Source organism: Caretta caretta, chromosome 5 (assembly GCF_965140235.1).
Source record: "Caretta caretta isolate rCarCar2 chromosome 5, rCarCar1.hap1, whole genome shotgun sequence".
Taxonomy (NCBI): Eukaryota; Metazoa; Chordata; order Testudines; family Cheloniidae; genus Caretta; species Caretta caretta.
In genome coordinates this window covers 70,654,738-70,678,471 of record NC_134210.1, presented here as the reverse complement: position 1 = coordinate 70,678,471, position 23,734 = coordinate 70,654,738, and the positions used below count along the sequence as shown (strand labels likewise).

The following is a 23,734-nucleotide window of genomic DNA, read 5'->3' as shown; positions in this document are numbered from 1 at the left end:
GTAAAGGTGATTTACACGTCTTCCTTTGAAACTGGAAGATGTGTGGCTAAGTCCCCTGCAGTGCTCTGAAAATCTCAACTCTAGTTTTCACTTTTGTTTTTGTGAAGTCAAAATGAGGTTTCTCCAGCTTACCTGTGAAAACTGATTACAAACATATAGTATTTGAAATGTGGCTGGATTCAAGTTATGGGAATCTTACTTTTTGCACTACCGATCTTTAGTTTTAAAAGCCTTAGTGTTGCATTTAATTTAAATATGTCGAGTGTTTGTGCAAAAAGTCTCAACTTTTATGTTACAGACTTAAGAAGATCACCTATTTAGCTTATCAGAGAAGCTGAAGAGGTGACTACATCACAGTCCATAAGTACCTATGCGAGGAGAAGATTTCTGATGGTAGATGCCTCTCTAAACTATCTGACAAAGAGATAAGATTCGATGGCTGGACGTTGGAGCTAGAAAATTAACAATGGAAATAAGGCACAATTTTATTTTTTTAACACTGAAGTTAATACTTGGAACAACTTACCAAGGGATGCAAGCGATTCTCCACTCTCTGAAGTCTTTAAATCAAGAACAGATATCTTTCTAAAATATATGTTCCTGCTCAACGAGATGTTATGGGCTTAATGCGGGAATTATGGAGTAAAATTTTATGGCCTGTTATATAAAGGAGGATGTCGACTAGAGGATCACAATAGCTTTTGGCATTAAAAAAAATAATCTATGAATCAAATGAACACTGGAATTTAACTTTAAGTGGTATATTGTAAGTATCCTCATCACTGCAGTGGTTGCTATCACCCATATAAAAAAAATTAATTCCAGCTCCTTTGTATATTACAAGTTCATACACAATTCCTCATCTTTATAAACTGCCTTCTGATTTTAAATCCACTCAGTTTTGTAGCTTCTCTCACCAGTCTCTACTTTTGCAATATGATACTCCTTCCCAAACCTTTTTCCCCGCAGTGATGGAAAAACAAAGGAGAGAAGAGAAAAAAAAACCCTGAGGGAATAAGAGGGGACATACAAGGGTAAATATTTGTAAAAGGAAGAGTGAATCAAACTGACCAATACTATTATTGCATACAACATTCTCATATCTTCCTGGCTTACATAAAGAGAGACAATTTAGATAGGTCAGATACCTACACGTCAGGTACTTTTGCTTAAATATATCTGTACAGAAGTATCAAATATTTGTATCTTCGGTTTTATTGAAAATACAGCAGACAAACCCATGTAATTATTCCTACCTCATCTACTCCATTTCTTCTCTCCAGCAGAAGTCGGAACAGATTAGCTGTGATCTTGTTATCTTGGAGACCCTGTCCAAGGCCACGGTTGTCATCCTGCATAAGTCGACGGTCCATGATGACTTCTAACTGTCCTGAAAAATAAATATTGAGGTTATGTTGATGATAGTAGTTTGTGCTGCTTTTATTAACCACATGAACTGCAAACAGCAATGGTAAAAATAATCCAGACAATATTTCTTACAGTTGGAGAGTTTGTGATATCTATGGTACTGGGAGGGTTGAATCAGCATTTTCATATTGCCCTGGCTTTGGTTGCTTATAATATTTTCAAATTTTTACCTATCAGGCTAAAATTTTCAAGCACTGGTGTCATAAATATAAAGGGAAGGGTAAACCCCTTTGAAATCCCTCCTGGCCAGGGGAAAGCTCCTCTCACCTGTAAAGGGTTAAGAAGCTAAAGGTAACCTCGCTGGCACCTGACCAAAATGACCAATGAGGAGACAAGATACTTTCAAAAGCTGGGAGGAGGGAGAGAAACAAAGGGGTCTGTGTCTGTCTGTAGTCGTCTTGGCCGGGGATAGACCAGGAATGGAGTCTTAGAACTTTTAGTAAGTAATCTAGCTAGGTATGTGTTAGATTATGATTTCTTTAAATGGCTGAGAAAAGCATTGTGCTGAATAGAATAACTATTTCTGTCTGTGTATCTTTTTTGTAACTTAAGGTTTTGCCTAGAGGGATTCTCTATGTTTTTGAATCTAATTACCCTGTAAGATATCTACCATCCTGATTTTACAGGGGGGATTTCTTTATTTCTATTTACTTCTATTTTTTATTAAAAGTCTTCTTGTAAAAAACTGAATGCTTTTTCATTGTTCTCAGATCCAAGGGTTTGGGTCTGTGGTCACCTATGCAAATTGGTGAGGCTTTTTATCCAACATTTCCCAGGAAAGGGGGGGTGCAAGTGTTGGGAGGATTGTTCATTGTTCTTAAGATCCAAGGGTCTGGGTCTGTAGTCACCTAGGCAAATTGGTGAGGCTTTTTACCAAACCTTGTCCAGGAAGTGGGGTGCAGGGTTTTGGGAAGTATTTTGGGGGGAAAGACGCGTCCAAACAGCTCTTCCCCAGTAACCAGTATTAGTTTGGTGGTGGTAGCGGCCAGTCCAAGGACAACGGGGGGGGAATATTTTGTACCTTGGGGAAGTTTTGACCTAAGCTGGTAAAGATAAGCTTAGGAGATTTTTACATGCAGGTCCCCACATCTGTACCCTAGAGTTCAGAGTGGGGGAGGAACCTTGACAACTGGTCTCTGGATAAGACTGTTTTCCCCCCCAAATTTAGACAAAAGTTTGTAAGATGTTTGAGCTGCAGGAGAATGAAAAATACTTTCCCTATTATAAAAGAAATTCCAGAAATTTCTATTTGAACAGCTCTAGCCCTACAACAAGGGTACGTGAAAGCTGAAATTTTACAGGAAAAGAGGTTACTTAGGAGTAACTCTTGTTCTTCAAGAATTGCCTCTGTGCATTTACACTTATGAGATATGTCTCTGGAAACAGGCTGCTAAACTGACTTGAAAAGCTTGTGCCCAGGGGTTGCATGAGAGATCTCATGTGAGCGTGATGTCATTGGCCTATTCCCTTTAACGTAGTGCACCTCCAATATTTCTTCTTTCTAACTACAAATGTTACACAGAACTTTGATGTAGAGAAGATGGCCAGATAAACTCTATGAAACTAACACCAAAAGGGAATATTAGATTGTCTAGCCTGACCTGTATATTTCACCCCATACCCCTACATTAAGCCCAAATACTTTATTTAGACTAAAGCTTTTCAGTCCTCAGGAGATTAAGCTATTTTGTGTCACACTGAGAAAGCAGACAGAGCACTAGATAACTATCAATAAAAGAAAAAAGAAAAAGAAAAAAGATAGTACATAAAGATCTACTGAGATTGCACCTAGAGTACTGTACACACATCTTTCAGCACCACTTCATATGCTTCAACAGTAGTTATTCATGAACGCTTTTTATGCATAAAAGTAAACAATAAAAACTAGTTTTATGAACTGGGTTGGTAGATAGGAAACTTCTATTCACCTTCTCTTACAATGCAAGAATAAGGGAATTTTTCAATGAAATCAAAAGGTAGAAAATTCAAAACTGATTAAAGAACATACTTTTTCACACAACACAAAATTAGATGGTGTAACTCACTACAATAAGGTATCACTGAAGCCAGAAGCTTAGCAGGATTCAAAAACAACACTTTTAGAAATTAAACAAGACTATCCAGAATTATAAAAGTAAACATTAAAAAACAAAACAAAACAAGAGCAATGGATTAGACATAATCCCATCTCCTTAAGGACATAAAACAACCTCTAACTAATGGGAGTTAGGAAGAGACTTTCCCTGGGAGTAAATCTCATATCTGCCTACTGCATGGCTTCCTCTTAGCAACTAGTGCTCGTCACCGTTGGAGATAGGATACTAGAGTAGCGGGACATCAGTATTCTGATTCAGAATGATCACTCCCATGCTCCTAATATATTCCTCACAAACTATCATGTTTTAGATGTAGTAAAAATGCTTCCTTTTTCTTTACATTCTCAAGGAAGAGATATGACAGAGCATAGTAATCTGTGAAACAACCCTCTGAATACTTGACATGATTTAATATGTAGGTCAGACTTTGAAAACCTTTCCCATACTGTACTTACCACTTTTCAAGCTTGTAACACCTAGAGACTGAGCAGAATGTAGAGTCAAACGAATGGCATCATCCTGGATATAAGTCATTGTAGTCACTGGATAGATATTTGCTTGAAGAGGCAATTTGTTCATTGTCACTCTGGGCTGAATCTACAATATCAAAATTAACGTCAGTATATTCCATTGATATTTAAATATGTAAAAAAAAGCAAAATATCTTTCTAGGCATTTATCTTATATGCTTTGGGATCAACAACTGATAGACACCAAAGCAAGTCCCTCCACCATATCATTCAGCTTTTCAGGGACTTATGGCCAACATTACTTCAGAAGTGGTGTAACTTACACATACTTGTAGTTCAAAGTAGTTTTCAAAAAAATGAAAGGTTCTTCAAGGGAATTTGCATAAAGAATTGTAATGGCTCTTAGGATAAGGAGCAGTATTTTTGAGAGATTTTTTTTTCTTCTTCTTTAGAAAGTAGATTGTGAATTAGCTCAAAGTAGTGTAAGTTATTCCTAGGATTTCTAGCACAGATATAATTAATAGAAATCTACAGACATTTCTTGCCATCTGTATAGATAAATGTATAGTACTATTAAATATTCTTTACTACTTTAAAACTTCACTTTATTATTTTTTATTTAAGAGCAGTACTACTTTGAAATAATTAAATAAAATGGCAATTTCTTACTCAACAGATCTGGGTCCCTATGTACTCAGAATTATACCTGCTGAGAATAGTGAAACTAAAGTTTTTACTTCTGCAAACACCACAGAGCCAACACAGCTAAGAAAAATGACGTGAATTCTTTTGCATCAGGTGCATCACCAATACTATGGCTTACTGTGTTCCAATCAATTATTGTATAATTTATATGCATCACAGTAGCTGCTAGAGGTCCCAGATAAGATCAGGGCCTGCTAGGCACAGTGCAAACATGTAGTAAGATTCATGCTCCAAATATCTTAAAAATCTAAATAGACAAGACAGAAAAGGAAAGGAATACAACATATCAATAGTGTGTCTGACGGTCTGTTAGTGACCTTTTAGTTCAATTTATTTTTATGCTTTGACCCTGAGAACTAAAACAAAGATTTTTCAGGTCAATACAATGTGGACTGAGAAAAATTTGTGGTTGCCAGAAATATTCTTGACACAACTGATGTAGCTTTGAAGTCCATTTTAAGGGTGGCTTCTACTTTCCTGTTTGCAGGGGTTTGGTCCTTTGCTGGGGTTAGTTGGTTGTTTTGCTTTTTGAAAAGAAGGCACCTTCCTCAGGAAACATCATGCCCTTTGCCACGGATGCTACCACTTTATCAATGATGGGGAGAATGAAAAAGGAATGTTTGGGTTCTTAGATTCTGCAGAATTTCATGGCCTCCTGACAGAGCAGATGCCAAATTACAAACCCTTAGAAGTTATTTAAATCTTAAAATTTCCTTGAAATGGAACAGACATTTCTCTTTGAAAGTCTCTCCAGTAATTGTAACATGCTAACTTCCACAATGACGAACATCTACTTTAGTACCTTATGTAGACTGAAGTTTGAGACAAAAATCTATTTCATCTACATATTCTGCAGCACGCAGAATGCTGATGGCACTCAAAAACAATGAAAAATGAAATACTTAATTTTTAAGCATATCTCCTCCTCCTTCAATATTCATGCACAGGAGATTATTTTTTAAGAAGTCTACAGCACCATACAAAATTAAAATAATAATAATAATAATAGTCTATAAACAAAGGATATATTAGTACCATCATATTGTTATAACTAAACACAGTTTTTGTATATAAGATAGGCTGATTTGTCATAACAGACATAAAATAAACATTCTTGAATCTTGGAAAAGCTATTCATAGCATTTAAGTGGTTCTAAGTCATGTAAAAAAAATAGTATATATTTAAACTAATGCCCACTTTCAAAATAATTAACATTCTCATACTAAACTATTATTTGCTTGAGTAAATAAGACCAAAAAAAACAATTAAAATCAAGTATTAAGCCATGATGATTCTAAATTGTCATAGTTACTATATTCAGAATTAACAGATGGTAATTACCTGATATCCATTAAGGTCAGTGTAAAACCTGTTTTGGCTGTTTATGTCAGATGAAATTCTCATTGCAATCTCACGATTGTATTCTCCTCTAATGTCCACAATATTGGACAGCTCAAGAGACTCGCCTTCCAACCCTAAATTTAAAAGTACATTTACAATTTCTGATTATTAAAAAATAAAAACCAAGTTCTATAGAGCTCGCCGCATAGCATAACAATGTTCCAATTTCCCTCAATCAAATTTCCTTTCACACTAATGTCTACCCTGATAGAGAGGAGTAAGCTTTGAACCCAGAGCATGTATCACTATTATAGAATTGCATAGCAGAGACTCTCTATACCATTGCTACCTACCAGATTAGCCATATAATTTTGAAAGGTTTCAGAGTAACAGCCGTGTTAGTCTGTATTCGCAAAAAGAAAAGGAGTACTTGTAGCTCACGAAATCTCATGCTCAAATAAATTGGTTAGTCTCTAAGGTGCTACAAGTACTCCTATAATTTTGAAAGCTTCATTAATGTGGAGTAGAAAAACTATGTGGATTATTAATATCTGCAGATTACTAATAGCCCAAACCAGTATAGAAGTCAGCACACCTCCTGCAGGCAATGGAGTGTGCAACGTTATTGCTGGGTCCTGCCCCTGAGCACTAGCTAATGCTCTGGAACAGGGCCGGGCCATTTACTGTCTGGAGTTGATGCTGCTCCTCCACCTTAAATTGTTGGTGCTTGCTACTGCTGCTCCTTTTGGGTGTAGGTGTGCTGTTGCTAGTCTCCTACCACTCCTATGGCAACTCTGTTACAATCACAGGAGTGAAGAGAAAGTACAGAACCATTTTAATACGAGTAAATAGGGCTTCCAAGGGCAGAGAATTTGAAGACTTTGTTTTGATGTGACTGGGAACACAAAGTATGTCTTTTGGGCGATGGAGGGGGGAGGGACGAGGGCCAGATTTTAGAAGTTAATTAGGTACACATAACGACCTATGAGGAGTTTCAAAATGGAGCTTACAGGTTAATTTTTTATATGATAGTATACCACATCTCGGCCAAAACAAGAAAAGAAAATTATGAAATGTTTGTTTGCAAGCTATAAGCTTCAGACTTAAATTCTGCAGTAAGATTGTGTACAGCCTTGATCTCATCAAAGCATCAAGAAAATCCTCAACTTAATTTTGAATGGATTACCTCTACCCTGGTTGACCATCTTGTCATGCTTTGGCTTTCTAATGTAATTTAATATGTTTTCCAACATATTTCAACAACTAGTAGAAGAGGAAAACAGGGTATACAATCTTTGAACAACTCCAAAATTTAGAATAACTTGTGGAAAAAACATTACAGCTGGTTCACCTACAAGATTTAGTGAGTCAGCAGCACAGGGGACAAAAGATGCATACTGACTTATCTGCTGAATTTGATTCTGAACACCTTTGTATGCTGGAGCCATGTTAGCTCCTTGTCATAGTTTTGTCCCCTCCAATTAGCCATATCTAAACAGTACTTTTTTCAGCATCTCTAAACCTGGCATATCCTTCCCTGTTTTGGTGTGAATATCAATGAAATCTACAAAGCAGTCATCAACCTTTTCTCCATCTTTTGATACTTCAATATACCTTAGCACCTGAGACATTTGTTCCATTTGGAAGAGTTTGGAATGCAAATACAATGGAGAAGTATTTAAACTTTCCTGAATCTGTCCAAAAAAAGGTCTACCATGCTTTTTATAGTACTGCCCTTAATAGCTTCTATACGATCTCACAACATGCTACCATGCCCTGCAAGCAATTCAAATAATCACCAAAATTTACCATTATGACAACTTTCTAATTTCTCATCTGAACCCCTCAAAACTAAATCTCTCACCTAAGCTCCGCAAAATATTGTATCGTGATAGCAGATTTGCATATCTTCGTCAATTGTGCAACCCTTTACCAACCATTCAGCGAGCGATTGCCTCCACCTGTTCTTTGAACATTCACATAGGCATAATCCATTGCTAAAGTGGAAAAAATTTGTGAACCCAGTTTTACAAGTTCACAAAGGAAGATGAGGAGTTTGGCTGGAAAAGCAAACAAATGAAACAGTACAAGAAGGCAAGAGTCAAACTGCATATCAACCAAAATCACTGGTGCAACTTCCCATTAGAAATTTTGACAAGGAACCACAATTTTAATACTTGCCTTTATTTGAATTCAGTAAGCAAACAGGCTCGTTCTAATTTAACTCTGGGACCATTTTCTACCAAAAAATGGTAAACAGAATCTGTCACTTTTGTGGCCAAGCAGCCAGATCTCGCTTGAAGTCAAAATTCTGCCCCATGCTTCCAATAAAAAAACTTCTTTCAGAGTCCACATCCGTAACAGTTGTGCTAGTAACCAATGGGCAACATTCTGCTGAAAATCAGATTTTGGGACCCAACAATTCGATGTCAAGTTTTGTGCTGGAATCAGATACTCCAGAATGGAACACGCCTGACAAACCCAAATCAACGTCCTCACTAGCTAAGGAAGGGTAAGAAATGCAAGTAACAGAACTGTCTGCAGACTGTTTACCAGCAATATGGTCAAATATTTCAAGATATTTGGTAGACCACTCACACTTTTCTGATCATCTTTTTCATGGGCCTGCTACAGCTTGCATTTTTGAGCACCACTCTTGCACTTGTAGGTATTCATGGCGGAAATCACAGCTGACCATAAGAATTCACCCACCATGCTCTTTATGAATGAATTGCTATGTTTGGAATGACTGCGCTAGAAAGTCTAACTAAACTTAGGGAAATCAGGTAAGAGACCATAATATCTTTGTGAAACTCAGAGCTGTATCAGGTAAAACTAATGAAAAAGGAGCTCAGGAATGCAGATAAGTTTAATTTAGGTCTAGTGATGGGAACAGTTACAGAGCAGGCTAGGGCCCCAAAACGGAAGAAAAGAGCAAAAGGTTAAAGAAAGGGGAGCAAGGCCCGGTTTCACTTAAACCATTTGAACTGCCCTTTACATGGCCATTTGGAGCAGGTGGTCCCGAGCTCTATTCCTACTTATAAACCATGAGGTTCACACAGTTTAAAATTTTTATAGTGGATATAGTTCATCATTTGTATTCCCAAATCACAACTAATTAACAGGTTTCAGATCCAACTTGAGTGGCAAGTAATGATGGGGACAGGTCAGGTGTACAGACCAATCTGGACTACTTGGTAAGATGCCATTGTGTGTTTTAACAAAGCCAATTGTGAGGTCATACATAAAAAACAAAGAATGTAGGTCACGCACTTACAATATGCATGCCTGAATCCTGGAATTCAGTGACATTGAAAAGAATTTAAGGTCATGGTAGGTAACCAGTTGAACATGAGCTTCCTGTGCAATACTGTACAGGGTGGATGCAATCCATGGATGCAAAATTGAGGAGGAGTAGAGAAGTGGTATTACCTCTAATACTGCACTAGTGAAACTATTATGGAATATGTGTCCCCACTTAAAAAAGGATAGGGGAAAAACTGGAAAGGGATCAGAGAAGATCCAAGAATGATTCAAGGTTTTGAAAGCACATAGTGAGAGACTAGAGCTATGTAGTTTATCCCAGAGAAGATTTAGAGGTGCCTTGATCAGAGTCTGCAAGTACTTACATAGGTGGGACCGAGTATGCCCCTGTATCCACAACCTACACAGTATTGTAATAAATCTTTGTAACAAAGTATGCCTTGGAAACTCATTTTTCTGATCAGTATTGTCCTAGCAAAATATGTATGGCAACATTGTATGTAAAGTTATAAGATTTTCCTATATGATGTTATTAACACATGTTCCAAACTCCACGGCACTGCCCAAACAGAAGTAAGCAAACAGATCTCTCCTAGACAAAGGAATGTGTGTGTGCCTTTATTTGCATTTAAGCAGTAAACAGAATCATCAAGTAGGGAGGGAAACAAAGAAAGCTCAAACAATTGAGAAAAAGCCAGCAAGAACATCCTTCCATATTGACTCTGTCTCCTCGTTCCCAGCTGGAAATGTTTTTCAAAAGGGGGACTGAAACTATAAAAAGGAGGAACACACACCCCAACGCACCTCTCACTCTCCCTGCCCATCACATCCACTGCGCCTGAACTGACAAAGGAAGCATTAGTTGGACTCTGGGGGAGGGGTCCTGACTCTACTGAGTTTGGTCAGTAAGACTGCTGAAAGCACGTGGTGAGAAGCTTTGCTTGAATCTGATTAGTTTAAGTTAGGCATTAGTAAAAGTTTTATCCTTATTTTCCTTGTAACCATTTCTGACTTTTATATTTCATTACTTGTACTCACTTAAAATTTCTCTCTCTTTGTAGTTAATAAACTTGTTTTACTGTGTTATCTAATCCAGGGTGTTTAAACAGAAGTGTCAGAAGAACTATCTGAGATAATAAAATGGCATATTCCCTTTAAGGAATAATGAACCTAAAATATTTTGTACTGTCCAAGAAAGTATAGGACATACATTTCTGAAGGAAAATCTAAGACTAGGGGTGTGTTGGGGTCACCCTGCAGTATAACCCAGGCTGGTGAGAGCCAGAGTGTAACCCAAGTGTGGCAGGCAGGCTGCAGTTACACACAGACTTTGCATGCTGGAAGGCTGTTTGTGAGTGGCCCAGGTGGAAGATATTTCAGCAAGGCATTGTAAGACATCTGAGGTTGCAGGGCAGGGTGACAGCTGCTCAGTAGTCTGGATTGTATCCTGGTATATCACAATACAGAAGAGATTTCTGACAGCAGATGGTTTGTTTAATCTAGCAGAAAAAGGCCTACTGAGATCCAATGACTGGAAGCTGAAACTAGACAAATTCGTATTAGAAATAAAATACAGATTTTTAACAGTGACGGTAATAAAACCTTTGGAACAATTTATCTAGGGATGTAGTGGATTCTCCATCATTTGAAGCCTTTAAAACAGGAGTAGGGTCTCAAAATATTACAATTCTCCCTCCCTCATTTTAGCGATCGTTACTAACAATTTATTATTTCTACAGTATAGTAGCCAAAGGCCCCATTCAGGATTGCGTACCCATTAAATGCTGCATACAGCTGAGATGGATATAGGGAGACACAAAGGAGCCATTTACATTTCTCATTCCTGGGGCTGGTTTTACAATGCCTTGGTCCTCAGCACAGGTGCAGCCTCAAGGCCACTCTAATCTACAACAGCCGCACAGTGCCAGAGCAACAGAAATCCCCAGCCACACCACTGCTACATCCGTTAACCCAGGAATGCCACCTGTACTGGGTGTTGAGTGGTGTAGGAACCACTGTGGCAGCCCTACACCATAAGAGGATTTCCCAATGTTGAGGGAGTCGTCCACCAGGAAAATCTGTTGCATTTAAGTCTGCCTTTAGTTGAGTGACTGCTGCAAGACTCAAGAATAAAGCATTTGTCCTTAAACTTAGTGAATGCTGCAATCAGAAAGCAATTCCTAAACCAGCACTGTACTAATCATAAGTTATGTAAGCACTGGAAAGCCTACGTAAGGCCAAAACTAAACAAAATTATCAAGAAAATACAAAGACATATATAACTGCAGTTTTAAAACCTCTTACCCTGAACTTTGTAGAGTCGCACTGTGTGTGTCAGATGATGGAAAAAACAAGTAACTTCTGAGAAAATCTTTCCATGAGTAACTCTTATGGTAGGTGGATCCGTGAAAACATAAGGCTGCAAAAACAAAGTTAAAACAATGGCATGAAAACTGTTTGCAGCATAAAAAAATCCGGTAATAGCTCATCTTAAGTGATCACTCTCCTTACAATGTGTATGATAACAACCATTTTTTCATGTTCTGTGTGTATATAAATCTCCTCACTGTATTTTCCACTGAATGCATCCGATGAAGTGAGCTGTAGCTCACGAAAGCTTATGCTCAAATAAATTGGTTAGTCTCTAAGGTGTCACTAGTACTCCTTTTCTTTTTGCGAATACAGACTAACACGGCTGCTACTCTGAAACCTGTCATTATGCAAGGCACTGCATTTAGCTGTATGGAGTGGAAATCTATCAACTGCATGAAAAAACTCGTACAGATACAGACAGACATCTTCCTTTCCAAATGCAAACAGATGGACATCATACCAAAGGACTAAAGGTAAAAAATGCATTACAATCTACATACCATACAGACTATGCTGACAGCTTGTGCCACACGCTCTCAAAGAAACTGCGGAACCACCTGATCAACATTCTCTACGAGCAAACGGGAAAGACTAAGAATGAGCTCTCAAAAATGGATACTCTCATAAAAAACCAACCTTCCACACAAACTTCCTCGTGGCTGGACTTTACAAAAACTAGACAAGCCATTTACAATACACACTTTGCTTCTCTACAAAAGAAAAAGGACACTAAACTATCTAAACTACTACATGCCACAAGAGGCCACAGTAATGGTTCCCTTAACCCACCCAGCAATATTGTCAATATATCCAACTATACTCTTAGCCCAGCAGAAGAATCTGTCCTATCTCGGGGCCTCTCCTTCTGCCCCTCCACCCACAAGAACATGATACAGTTCTGTGGTGACCTAGAATCCTATTTTTGACGTCTCCGACTCAAGGAATATTTCCAACACACCTCTGAACAACATACTAATCCACAGAGACCTTCCTACCAACACTACAAAAAGAAGGATTCTAGGTGGACTCCTCCTGAGGGTCAAAACAACAGACTGGACTTCTACATAGAGTGCTTCCAACATGCCCGCGCTGAAATTGTGGAAAAGCAGCATCACTTGCCTCATAACCTCAGCTGTGCAGAGCACAATGCCATCCACAGCCTCAGAAACAACTCTGACATCATAATCAAAAAGACTAACAAAGGAGGTGCTGTCGTCATCATGAATAGGTCAGAATATGAACAAGAGGCTGCTAAGCAGCTCTCCAACACCACTTTCTACAAGCCATTACCCTCTGATCCCACTGAGGGTTACCAAAAGAAACTACAGCATTTGCTCAAGAAACTCCCTGAAAAAGCACAAGAACAAATCCGCACACACACACCCCTGGAACCCTGACCTGGGGCATTCTATCTGCTACCCAAGATCCATAAATCTGGAAATCCTGGACGCCCCATCATCTTAGGCATTGGCACCCTGACAGTAGGATTGTCTGGCTATGTAGACTCTCTCCTCAGGCCCTACGCTACCAGCACTCCCAGCTATCTTTGAGACACCACTGACTTCCTGAGGAAACTACAATCCATCGGTGACCTTCCCGAAAACACCATTCTGGCCACTATGGATGTAGAAGCCCTCTACACCAACATTCCACACAAAGATGGACTACAAGCCGTCAGGAACAGTATCCCCGATAATGTCACGGCAAAACTGGTGGCTGAAATTTGTGACTTTGTCCTCACCCATAACTATTTTACATTTGGGGACAATGTATACCTTCAAATCAGCAGCACTGCTATGGGTACCCGCATGGCCCCACAGTATGCCAACATTTTTATGGCTGACTTAGAATAACGCTTCCTCAGCTCTCGTTCCCTAATGCCCCTACTCTACTTGCGCTACACTGATGACATCTTCAGCATCTGGACCGATGGAAAAGAAGCCCTTGAGGAATTCCAACATGATTTCAACAATTTCCATCCCACCATCAACCTCAGCCTGGTCCAGTCCACACAAGAGATCCACTTCCTGGACACTACGGTGCTAATAAGCGATGGTCACATACACACCACCCTATACCGGAAACCTACTGACCGCTATTCCTACCTACATGCCTCCAGCTTTCACCCTGACCACACCACACGATCCATTGTCTACAGCCAAGCTCTACACTACATCCGTATTTGCTCCAACCCCTCAGGCAGAGACAAACACCTACAAGATCTCTATCAAGCATTCTTACAACTACAATACCCTCTGCTGAAGTGAAGAAACAAACTGACAGAGCCAGAAGAGTACCCAGAAGTCACCTACTACAGGACAGGCCTAACAAAGAAAATAACAGAAGGCCACTAGCCATCACCTTCAGCCCCCAACTAAAACCTCTCCAACGCATCATCAAGGATCTACAACCTATCCTAAAGGACGACCCATCGCTCTCACAAATCTTGTGAGACAGGCCAGTCCTTGCCTACAGACAGCCCCCCAACTTGAAGCAAATACTCACCTGCAACCACATATCACACAACAGAACCACTACCCCAGGAACCTACCCTTGCAACAAAGCCCGTTGCCAACTGCGTCCACATATCTATTCAGGGGACACCATCATAGGGCCTAATCACATCAGCCACACTATCAGAGGCTCGTTCACCTGCACATTTACCAATGTGATATATGCTATCATGTGCCAGCAATGCCCCTCTGCCATGTACACTGGTCAAACTGGACAGTCTCTATGTAAAAGAATAAATGGACACAAGTCAGATGTCAAGAAGTATAACGTTCATAAACCAGTCGGAGAACACTTCAATCTCTCTGGTCACTCGATTACAGACCTAAAGGTTGCAATATTACAACAAAAAGATTTCAAAAACAGACTCCAACAAGAGACTGCTGAATTGGAATTAATTTGCAAACTGGATACAATTAACTTAGGCTTCAATAGAGACTGGGATTGGATGTGTCATTACACAAAGTAAAACTATTTCCCCATGTTTATGTCCCCCCCCCCCCAGCCCACTGTTCTTCAGATGTTCTTGTCAACTGCTGGCAATGGCCCACCTTGATTATCACTACAAAAGGTTTTCTCCCCACTCCCCCACCCTCCTGCTGGTAATAACTTATCTTAAGTGATCACTCTCCTTACAATGTGTATGATAACACCCATTTTTTCATGTTCTGTGTGTATATAAATCTCCTCACTGTATTTTCCACTGAATGCATCCGATGAAGTGAGCTGTAGCTCACAAAAGCTTATGCTCAAATAAATTGGTTAGTCTCTAAGGTGCCACTAGTACTCCTTTTCTTTTCGCGAATACAGACTAAGACGGCTGCTACTCTGAAGCACAACATATCAGTTATTAAAATAGGTTTAAATCCCAATTTAAAACCCCCTCCAAAAATAACTTTTCATCTATAGTAGATGAGTGTAGGTCTGGTAATCTGAACACAAGACTGGGATCTGGGAATATATAATCCCTACTTTTACATTGACTTTCTTTGTGGTCTTGGGAAATTTTCTTAACCCTACTCTGTCTTAAAATGAGGATAATCTTCATTACATACCTCATGGGTATGTTGTGAGAATTACTGATTTAATATTTGTGAAGCATTTTGGAGATGAGAGTAACGTAAGTGTTAAGTAACGTATTACTATGATTACATATATATTAGGTTCAATATTAGGGAAGTGGCAGCCAGCAAATTCCTCGGTCCATGCCACTTCCCACAGCCCCCATTAGCCTGGAATGGCGAACCACGGCCAGTGGGAGCTGCGATTGGCTGAACCTGCGGATACTGCAGGTAAACAAACTGGCCCACCAGCGGATTTCCCTGATTGGCCTGGTGCCAAAGACTGCCGATCCCTGCACAACAAACTTAGCTGAACCATTAACTGCACTCCTGACAAAGCTTTAGTACTAGCTCAGCTTTGCCCCATCCCAGGAGGACCACTAGGTCCAGGAGCTGAAGCTGTCTCAGGAGCACAATTGCCTTTCAAACTGCCAACTCCTAGCCCTGGTTTGCTGATCTAGAGTGGGTTTGTGAGACTGGGACTACTGGTAGGAAGGCTGAGGATAGGAGCCAAATTCCTTCTTCTGACTGCCCAGTTAATACTCTCTGAGTTGTTTGAGTGGGTCAGCAGAGGAGGAGCTCCTGTGCATGAAAGGCTATTAGTAGTAGCAGATCTCAAACTCATTGATCTCCAGCAATGACTCCAACCAATGAATCATCTGTACTTTTCTGACTAAGATTTTCTATGCTGGGTGCTCAAGGAATTTGTCCAAGAAAAAAGGATGACTGTCTCATGAGACAGATTCAGGGACAAGTCCTCTCTCCCTCCTCTTGGAAGTAGAAAATGGGGGAAACTTGTCCCTGAGGCTGTCACAGGAGCTGGTTTTCAGCCCCACTTCTCAGACAACTTTTCCCCATCTCTTGATTGCCATGAGGGAAAGTAAGTCTGATGAGCCAAAGGACTACTTTTTGAAGTTGAAACAGACCATATTTTATATTGAGAACTCAGAGTAGAGTTAGATGGCACAAAGACTTTTTTGGTTTGTCTTTTTGCCATCCAACTTTGCTAGGAGCTCTTGCAACCAAATAATATAATCTGTTTCAACTTCAAAAAGTAGTCCTCTGGCTCATCAGATTGATACTTCCCCTCCTAGCTATCACAGGAACAGAGCAGTTCAAAATGAGCAGTTCATCAGCTTTGTCAGGACATTAACATCCCATACCACAAAGGGCTTTCTTAATGGTGCACAAATTGGATGACAAGTTGCTGAAAAGACACTGGTCTACCTTCAATCAGTTCACAATAAACCACGAGTACTGTCAAATGTATCTGGATGCTGTTACTCTAAATTAGACCCAGGCAGGTGAAGAGGATAGTTAAGTAGTTTGTGTATGAGGCAAGTAATGGAGTCCATGGGGTTTGTTTGCACTGCACTAAAAGATTTTTCCACTTGGACTTGTATGTCTTTCTGCTAAATGTGCTTTTAGCACCTCAGAAGTCAAGAAACACCCGCTCAAATACACCATGCACATGGATCTCTATGTCAGAAGGCAAGCTCTTTGGGAGAAGGATTCCCATATTGTGACGAAGCAGATATTGTGGTTCTGACTGATGATCTAAGACCAGACTCAACAACATGAATCATACTGGCTATGGCCATTTGCAACAAAGTAAAGAACCACACTTGTCTAGAGCAATAAGAGCTACTATCTTCAAACCATTGTCTCTTCTGAAATTTGGCAGTACATTTACAACAACAGAGTTTAGTATAAAGCCATGTAACAGCCTCTTTACAGAGTGTCACGTTAACTATGATCTTTTTGGTACCATGATGAGAAGCAGAGATTTTTGTTCGTGTGATTTATGACACGATCCACTGATGGTGTCTTGTTAGTAGAGGAAAATCTGATCTGCCAGTTTGTAATTCAGAGACCATTTGTGAAGATCTGTTTCAGCTCAGCCCTATCTGTGATTGTGTTCCCCCCCCCACCCCCGTCAGACACATGGTGACAAGGCTCATCTTGTAGGACACACAATATTCCCACACCTGCACTGTTTCTCAAAATAGGGAGCACAACCTGGTGTCTCCCTCCATGTTTATGTAAAAAACGGTTGCCTAGCTGTCCATTTTAAAGAGGACAATTTTTTAGGATACTGAGTCTCTTAAGGTCCTTCGTACATACAACACTGAGGTAAAAATGCTATTACTATTGAGACCAAGGTCTTTTGATAGAACAGAAAGCAGACCAACAGGCTTCCAAACTTGGGGCAAAGATTGTTTCATTGTCTCACCTGAAAATGTTGCCCAAACCTGAAGCCAGGCCAGGTCTACACTCTCACAGACTTTAAGCATCCAGGGTGGAGGCCTTTTTCCATAGTTCCACCTGACCTATGGCTCACAGTTCACAATGTGAAGTGTAGCAGTCATGAACTGGTAAACTTTTTGCTCAATTCATTATCAGCACCACCGCTTAATTTTTGGGAAGGCAGTACCATAATTGTGTTTAACCTTCCCTCTAGTTATGGCTCTGTCTCCACCTACCCCCAAGCTCCCATAGGGAGCTGAGACACCATACATCCTTGGGGAGAATATATTTTTTCCTCACTGTCTTGAAGGTTGGGATAGCAATGTGAGGTTTTTGCCACACTTTCTTCAGCAGCTGGTTCACAGTGCAAGGTTGTGGCATCTCTACCTGATAAGGGTTCCTGACCCAGGTTAATAACTATTGTAGCTCCTGTAAAGTCCTGTACTAATTGTCTTTCAAAATCAGGAGTTCTTGGAAAGAAATATCTGGCATCAGAAGAGTTCCCTGTCAAAGAATGAAATTAAATTGGTTTGGCATGACTTGTTCTTGACAAATCCATGCTGGCTATTACTTTTGACTCTATTATCCTCTAGGTGCTAACAAGCTTATTGTTCAATAATTTGCTCCAGTATCTTTTCAGGTATTGAAGTTAGGCTGATTGGTCTAAAATTCTCTAGGGCCTCTTTGCTCCCCCTTTTAAAGAGAGGTAGTATGCTTGCCCTTCTCCAGTCCTCTGGAACCTCACCCTTCCTCCAGGAATTCTGAAAGATAATTGCTAACTGTTCTGAGATTGCTTCAGCTAGTTCCATAAGTACCCTAGGATAAATTTCATCAGGCCCTGCCTGTATTCCCAACTTGAATACATCTAGCTTATCTAAATATTCTTTAACTTGTTCTTTCCCTATGTTGGGTTGCATTCCTACCCCCGTTGTTAATATTGATTGTGTTAAAATATTGGGTCACAATTTACCTTTTTCGAGAAGACTGAAGCAAAATAGTCATTAAACTCCTCAGCCCCCTTTTTTGTCATATGTTATTAGCTCTCCTTCCCTGTTAAGTGGAGGGCCTCCATTTTCCTTTATCTTTCTCTTGCTCCTAATATATTTTTAAAAACCTCTTCTTATTACCTCCTTTGCTCAGTATAACTCATTTTTGTGCCTTAGCTTTCTGATTTTGTCCCTACATGCTTGTGCTACTCTTTTGTACTCATCCTCAGCAATCTGTCCATATTTCCACTGGGGCTCTTAAGAATACTGAGATGTGTAATTATGTCAACCTGACTGATAAATTGTTTAGAGTTCATTGTTGGCTTTACCAGGAGCTTTGTGTACGAGGCAGCATGTTGGTTCAGTTCCCCAGGAAACTGACTATGACTCAGTCACAGTCTGCCTTTCAGTTCCTCTGTCCTTTCTTCTGTAGTGGAAGTGGAGGGGAGGGTGGGATATATCCTGTGTGAGCCTTATATACCCCCAAAGCTAAGGTGGTGGGAAGCAGCAAGACTACAAAAGTTGCTCCACCCACAGTATGGCTGGCCAGTACAAGGGACTGTAAACATGTTATATGCCCTTTCTTCCTTGTGCGAACACACAGGAAGGGCTTCAATCTGACCCTACATCAGCAATTAAAGTTCCTCTGAGGGAAAACTGGGACTGGAAGAATGAAGAGAAATATTAAGGTGCATGCTATCATTTACCTTTATAAAACTGTTTCACTAATATGAATATACATGGTAACAAGTACAGATACACTGCATGTTTCTGAATTTCCAAGGAAGTTGAAACTAAACACAAGTTAACTGAAAAGAATATGTGATTTTTAAAAATAATTGCTGAACAAAAATAATGCCTGTTTGTAGTAGATGATGGCTAAATTAGACAGCCACTTGCTCTTCTTTTTATGTTTATCATCATCATTTATGCTGCAGTAGCGCTGAACATCTCAATGAAAGTTGGGCTGCATCATGCTAGGCACTGTATAAACACATCATAACAACAGCCCATCCCACAAAGAGCTTACAGTCTTAAAAAAGTTTAGCATATTCACTCTATTATTCCATGTATAAATTTAGTATATCCAAACTCAGACTAAAGGGCGAAAAGAGAAATAGGGAGAAAGAAAAGCTGGAAAAAATGAATGAATATCTGCAATACACTTTTAACGTAAGACACGAAAATGAGGTCTTGGCCACTTGTGGTCATTGAAAATCTCATGGCACTTTCTGCCAGGATTGTCAGTGTCCCCTGTTAAAATTCCAACATGCATAATTTGAACACAGTGCTTCACAACAGATGTAGCTATATTTCAATGGTGGGTCAACCACTGCTTCTAGACGTAGTTTGCAAAGTGTTCTGGGATCTTTCAGGATGGAAAGCCTTTATTACAAATATAATATGAGTACTATTACCTTGGCCTCTCCATCTGGTAAGAAGAGATAAGCCCCGCTCTTATCTCTGTTACTTGTAGTTCCATACCACGCAAACTCCACTTTTATTTGATGATTTTTGCCATCTTCTTTTGTGTTAATTTTCTAAAGATAAATAATCACAATTTGAGAGGGTGACACATTTAGTTTTTACGCATCAGAATCTTTTATGCATCAATATTCTTATGAATAAGAAATACAATATTTCATATTGTGAGCCAACATACCTTCAGAAGCCCTGAGATCCCAGAAAACCATAGTTTCATATAGGAGTTCTCTAAGGTAATATCATCTGCAGAATTTTGCATCTCCTTGATCTTGAAAACCTCATCTGAGTTCACCTGCACATTATTTCCTCCACTAGTATATATATTATAATCAGCCAAGACCATTTCTGAACTCAGAACCTCCAAAAGCTGATAAACTCCCAGACCCAAAGGCGGTAGGTGCACCATGAAAGAGATCTGTTGGAGCAAGAAGAAAACATATTAAAAATGTACTGTTATCATTAAAATAAATTTCTGAACATACTGCACCAAATTCATGCCTGCTGAATTTCTATTCATCTCAATAGTTACACAGCATTGATTTTTGCCCAATTTCCAAGAATGCAAATTAATATTAGATTATTAATAAGAATATTTCAAATTATTAAGTCAAATGTTCTAATATTTCATCACAAATAAAAACGTTGCTGCTATTCATCTGATTAGCAATATTTCAGAAGGGCATGATCATTGTTTACAAAGATGAACAACAGTTAAAATTTTTAGTCTATTGCTATAAAGAAATATGATCTGTAATCTTGAGTTGAGCATATTGCCACACATTAAGGAGATGAGCATAAAATTGGTGCCACAGGTCAGAAATATTCTAGAAAGCGGAGAATGTTGGAGCACAACATTAACAGATCATTATGGATCTGAACAGGAGCATATAATGGAATGTGGCCCAAACTGCCATTGATTCTTTGCTGCTTACTTAGGCCTTGTCTACACTATGAAATTAGGTTGAATTTATAGAAGTCGTTTTTGTAGAAAGCATTTTTATACAGTCAATTGTGTGTGTCCCCACACAAATGCTCTAAGTGCATGTAGTCGGCGGAGTGTGTCCACAGTACCGAGGCAGCCATCAACTTCCAGAGTGTTAACACTGTGGGTAGCTATCCCACAGTTCCTGCAGTCTCCACCGCCCATTTGAATTCTGGGTAGAAATCCCAGTGCCTGATGGGGCTAAAACACTGTTGCGGGTGGTTCTGGGTACATATCGTCAGGTCCCCGTTCCCTCCCTCCCTCTGTGAAAGCAAGGGCAGACAATCGTTTTGCGCCTTTTTTCTTGAGTTACCTGTGCAGACCATACCACGGCAAGCATGCAGCCCGCTCAGCTAACCGTCACCGTATGTCTCCTGGGTGCTGGCAGACACAGTACTGCATTGTTACACAGCAACAGTTTATTGCCTTTTGGCAGCAGACAGTGCAGTATGACTGGTAGCAGTCATTGACGTAGTCCAGGGTGCTCTTTTAACCAACCTCGATGAGGTCAGGGGTGCCTGGGCAAACATGGGAGTGACTCAGCCAAGTCATTTCCCTTTTAAGTTTCGTCTCATGGAGATTCAGTCCTACCGGCAGTGCACTGTCTTTTAATCTGCAGCCAGCAGAAGACAATGGCCAGCAGTCATACTGCACCGTCTTCTGCCGAGCACACAGGTGATGATGATGGCTAGCGGATGTACTGCACAGTCTGCTGCCAGCAAGATGTATAAAGATAGATGAAGTAGATCAAAACAAGAAATAGATCAGATTTGTTTTGTATTCATTTTTTCCTCCCTCCCTCCGTGAAATCAACGGCCTGCTAAACCCAGTTTTAGTTCTATCCTTGAGGGGGCCATTCTGTTTCTCGCAAACCCACCCCCTTTGTTGATTTTAATTCTCTGTAAGCCAACCCTGTAAGCCATGTTGTCAGTCGCCCCTCCGTCCGCCAGAGCAACGGCAAACAATTGTTTCGCGCCCTTTTCCCTGGATTGCCCGAGAAGGAGCAGACGCCACAGTACAACAAGCATGGAGCCCGTTCAGCTCACCACAGCAGTTATGACCATTGTAAAGACCTCATGCATTATCGTGCAGTGTATGTAGAACCAGCACCTGAAAAACAAGGCAAGGAGGAGACGGCAGCACAGTGATGAGGACATGAACACACTTTTCTCTAAAACCGCATTCCCCTGCAATTTGGAGATCATGGTGTTAATGGGGCAGGCTCATGCCATGGAACGCTGATTCTAGGCCGGGGAAACAAGCACAGACTGGTGGGACCGCATAGCGTTGTGGGTCTGGGATGATTCCCAGTGGCTCCAAAACTTTTGTATGCGTAAGGGCACTTTCGTGGAACTTTGTGACTTGTTTTCCCCTGCCCTGAAGCACAAGAATACCAAGATGAGAGCAGCCCTCACAGTTCAAAAGCGAATGGCAATAGCCCTGTGGAAGCTTGCAACGCCAGACAGCTACCAGTCAGTCGGGAATCAATTTGGAGTGGGCAAATCTACTGTGGGGGTTGCTGTGATGCAAGTAGCCAACGCAATCACTGAGCTGCTGCTATCAAAGGTAGTGACTCTGGGAAATCTGCAGGTCATAGTAGATGTCTTTCCTGCAATGGGATTCCCTAACTGTGGTGGGGCTATAGACAGAACGCATATCCCTATTTTTGGACCGGACTACAAGGGCAGCCAGTACATAAATCGCAAGGGGTACTTTTCAATGGTGCTGCAAGCACTGGTGGATCACAAGGGACGTTTCACCACCATCAATGTGTGATGGCCGGGAAAGGTTCAAGACGCTCGCGCCTTCAGGAACTCTGGTCTGTTTAAACGGCTGCAGGAAGGGATTTACTTCCCAGACCAGAAAATAACTGTTGGGGATGTTGAAATGCCAATAGTTATCCTTGGGGACCCAGCCTACCCCTTAATGCCCTGGACAGTAGTCAGGAGCTGTTCAACTATAGGCTGAGCAAGTGCAGAATGGTGGTAGTGTGTGCATTTGGACGTTTAAAGGGTCGCTGGTGCAGTTTACTGACTCGCTCAGACCTCAGCGAAACCAATATTCCCATTGTTATTGTTGCTTGTTGTGTGCTCTGTCAATCTCTGTGACAGTAAGGAGGAGACGTTTATGGCGGGGTGGGAGGTTGATGCAAATCGCCTGGTCACTGAATACACACAGCCAGACACCAGGGCGGTTAGAAGAGCACAGCAGGAAGCGGTGCGCATCAGAGAACCTTTGAAAAATAGTTTCATGACTGGCCAGGGTAGCGTGACAGTTCTGTTTGTTCCTCCTTGATGAAAACCAACCCCCTTGGTTGACTCTAATTCCCTGTAAGCCACCCGCCTTCCCGCCTTCGATCACAGCTTGCTTGCAAAGGAAATAAAGTCACTATCGTTTAAAAAACATGTTTTCTTTATTAATTGATTATAAAAATAGGGAGATAACTCACAAGCTAGCCCAGGTGGGGTGTGGGAGGAGGGTAGGAGGGAAGGAAAAGGCCACTTTAAAACTTGTTCAATGCCAACCTTCTGTTGCTTGGGCTGTCCACTGGGGTGGAGTGGTTGGGTGCCCGGAGCCTCCCACCCCGCGTTCTTGGGCATCTGGGTGAGGAGGCAATGAAACTTGGGGAGGAGAGAGGGCGGTTAAGCAGGGGCTGCAACAGTGGTCTGTGATCCTGCTGCCATTCATGAACCTCCACCAGATGCTGGAGCATGTCCGTTTGATCCTGCAGTATCCCCAGCGTTTCCTCATGCCTCCTCTGATCTGCCTGCCGCCACCTCTCCT

General features: G+C 40.7%; 1 protein-coding gene across 1 annotated transcript in view; it reads right to left on the bottom strand.

Moving 5' to 3' along the window:
* The window catches only part of MAN2A1 (mannosidase alpha class 2A member 1), a 213,761-nt gene that overhangs the window by 29,215 nt on the left and 160,812 nt on the right, over positions 1-23,734 (bottom strand). Inside the window, exons 14-19 of the mRNA XM_048849432.2 lie at positions 20,147-20,383; positions 19,902-20,024; positions 11,610-11,724; positions 6,042-6,175; positions 3,980-4,121; positions 1,257-1,390 (exon numbers count right to left, since the gene is read on the bottom strand). Coding sequence (XP_048705389.2) covers positions 1,257-1,390; positions 3,980-4,121; positions 6,042-6,175; positions 11,610-11,724; positions 19,902-20,024; positions 20,147-20,383 — 885 coding nt within the window. The remainder of the gene's footprint in view (positions 1-1,256; positions 1,391-3,979; positions 4,122-6,041; positions 6,176-11,609; positions 11,725-19,901; positions 20,025-20,146; positions 20,384-23,734) is intronic.